The sequence below is a fragment of the Colobus angolensis genome, unplaced genomic scaffold (assembly GCF_000951035.1).
Source record: "Colobus angolensis palliatus isolate OR3802 unplaced genomic scaffold, Cang.pa_1.0 Scaffold196, whole genome shotgun sequence".
Taxonomy (NCBI): Eukaryota; Metazoa; Chordata; class Mammalia; order Primates; family Cercopithecidae; genus Colobus; species Colobus angolensis.
This window is the reverse complement of record NW_012115110.1, coordinates 257,024-259,121: the sequence shown is the minus strand read 5'-3', so window position 1 is coordinate 259,121 and position 2,098 is coordinate 257,024. Positions and strand designations below refer to the sequence as shown.

Genomic DNA, 2,098 nt, shown 5'->3' with positions numbered 1-2,098 from the left:
CGCTCCCCCGGCGCGTCCCCTCGGCTCGCCGGCTAATTTTCTCTGAGAGTCTGCGAAGTGCCTCTCCGCCGGGGGCCGGGGTCTGGCGCAGTCTGTCCCTCGTTCCCGCACCGCAGCCTGGGAAGGCGTTGGGAGCGGGTTGTGTGCTCGCCTGCATTGGCGTGGGGCGCGAGGGTCCGCTTCACCGCGGCCTCTGGGCCGACGGCCAGGCGGTTCGCATTCACTCGCGGGGCTCGGGGCGGCGGGGACCACCGGGGGTCACCGAATTGGGCCCGGGAGCCGAGCATCCAGCTGCGGCTCCCGAGTCCATCCGAGGCGCCCAGGTTTCGGCCTTCATCTGTCCGGCGGACCATGCTTTCAAAAATCGTGCATGCGGGCGTGTGACCCGCTAAGGGCCGCCTGAGTGCTCCGTGCCCCGAGCGTAGCGCCTGCTCCGGCGACCTGGGGCAGCCCGCGGGTCTTGAGGTTCCTGAGCTGGGCCGGGCCCGGGCCGCAGCGAAGCACGTTACGGGCGATTGAGGCCATTACGGGATTGTCACCACTCCCGTCCCTCGGCGGCATTTCTGGGCAGCGACCGAGTCGCTGGGGCCTTGGCGAAGGCTGCAAATGGCTCGAATTTAAAAGTTAAAGGATGAATTAAAATGCTAATTACGGCGTATTTGAAGAATTCGAAACGGTGACTGGCTTCTGAGTTGCAAATTGGATTTGCCCAGCTTTAGAGCAGTGAATAGTGAATTGGGGGCTCTGGGGTGTTTTTTTTAACCATATAAGGGCGGGGAAGAGGGAGTAGGGGGAGGCAGCGGCACTCCAGGCAAGGGCAGAAATTTAGATATCAAAGAGCTACCTGTGGGCCTGTGTGCGCGCACGTGCGAGGGTTTGTGTACATCGCCACGCGCAGCTCCGGAACACTTGGGGGAAGATGGGTCATTTTAGGAAAGTGAAATAGTTCAAAAATTCGAGAATAAAACTATGGTACTTTTTGTGATCAACAGCTGGTCCCGAACCACACTGCGTTTTTCCTGCGCTTTTGCCGCGGGAAGCGCAGCCCCAGAGCCAGAGACTCACGGGGGAACGGTGGCCGTGGGCGGGCGGAGGGGCGGCATCCTCCGGCTGGTTGCTCGCCGGCTCTCTGCACACTCCACTCACAGGCTCTTGTGGTTCCAGGGCGCACCCTACGACGCGCACACCACCGGCATGACCGGCGCCATCAGCTACCACCCGTATGGCAGCGCGGCCTACCCGTACCAGCTCAACGACCCCGCGTACCGCAAGAACGCCACGCGGGACGCCACGGCCACGCTCAAGGCCTGGCTCAACGAGCACCGCAAGAATCCCTACCCCACCAAGGGCGAGAAGATCATGCTGGCCATCATCACCAAGATGACCCTCACCCAGGTCTCCACCTGGTTCGCCAACGCGCGCCGGCGCCTCAAGAAGGAGAACAAGATGACCTGGGCCCCGAGGAACAAAAGCGAGGATGAGGATGAGGACGAGGGCGACGCGGCCAGAAGCAAGGGCGAGAGTCCGGATAAGGCGCAGGAGGGCACGGAGACCTCAGCGGAGGACGAAGGTGAGCGGGCAGCGGCCGGCGCAAGGTCTCGGGGCGCTTTCTTCCCAGGCGGGGCGCAGAGCTAAGGTCGGGAGGACGCTGCCCACCGGACATCCCAGGTCCGGGCCCGAGCCCCGGCCGCCCCGCATGAGTCTGGGGTCGCCGGGATTTGAGCGAGCGATTCCTGGGGCGCTTCCCGGGGAGGTCAGGCTCCCCCTGTCACGTGGCCGGGTGGGGGCGAGGTGAGGGGTCCTATGGGGAGGGCCCAGTGCCGCAGGACAGGGGCGGGGGTGGGCTCCAGGTGCCTGCGCTGTCCCCTGGTGCCACCCACCGTGCCCGCGCCCCCGCAGGGATCAGCCTGCACGTGGACTCGCTCACGGATCACTCGTGCTCGGCTGAGTCGGACGGGGAGAAGCTTCCTTGCCGTGCCGGGGACCCCCTGTGCGAATCGGGCTCCGAGTGCAAGGACAAGTACGACGACCTGGAGGACGACGAGGACGACGACGAGGAGGGCGAGCGGGGCCTGGCGCCGCCCAAGCCCGTGACCTC

At 65.1% G+C, this 2,098-nt stretch overlaps 1 protein-coding gene across 1 annotated transcript; it reads left to right on the top strand.

Annotated features, from left to right (window-relative positions):
- Positions 1-1,151: 1,151 nt before the first annotated feature.
- On the top strand, positions 1,152-2,096 carry IRX2 (iroquois homeobox 2; the record flags this gene model as incomplete). The annotated part of the gene is made up of 2 exons (XM_011940982.1): positions 1,152-1,570; positions 1,900-2,096. Coding segments are annotated over exons 1-2 (573 nt in total), but the record flags the coding sequence as incomplete, so codon positions are not given.
- Positions 2,097-2,098: the final 2 nt, after the last annotated feature.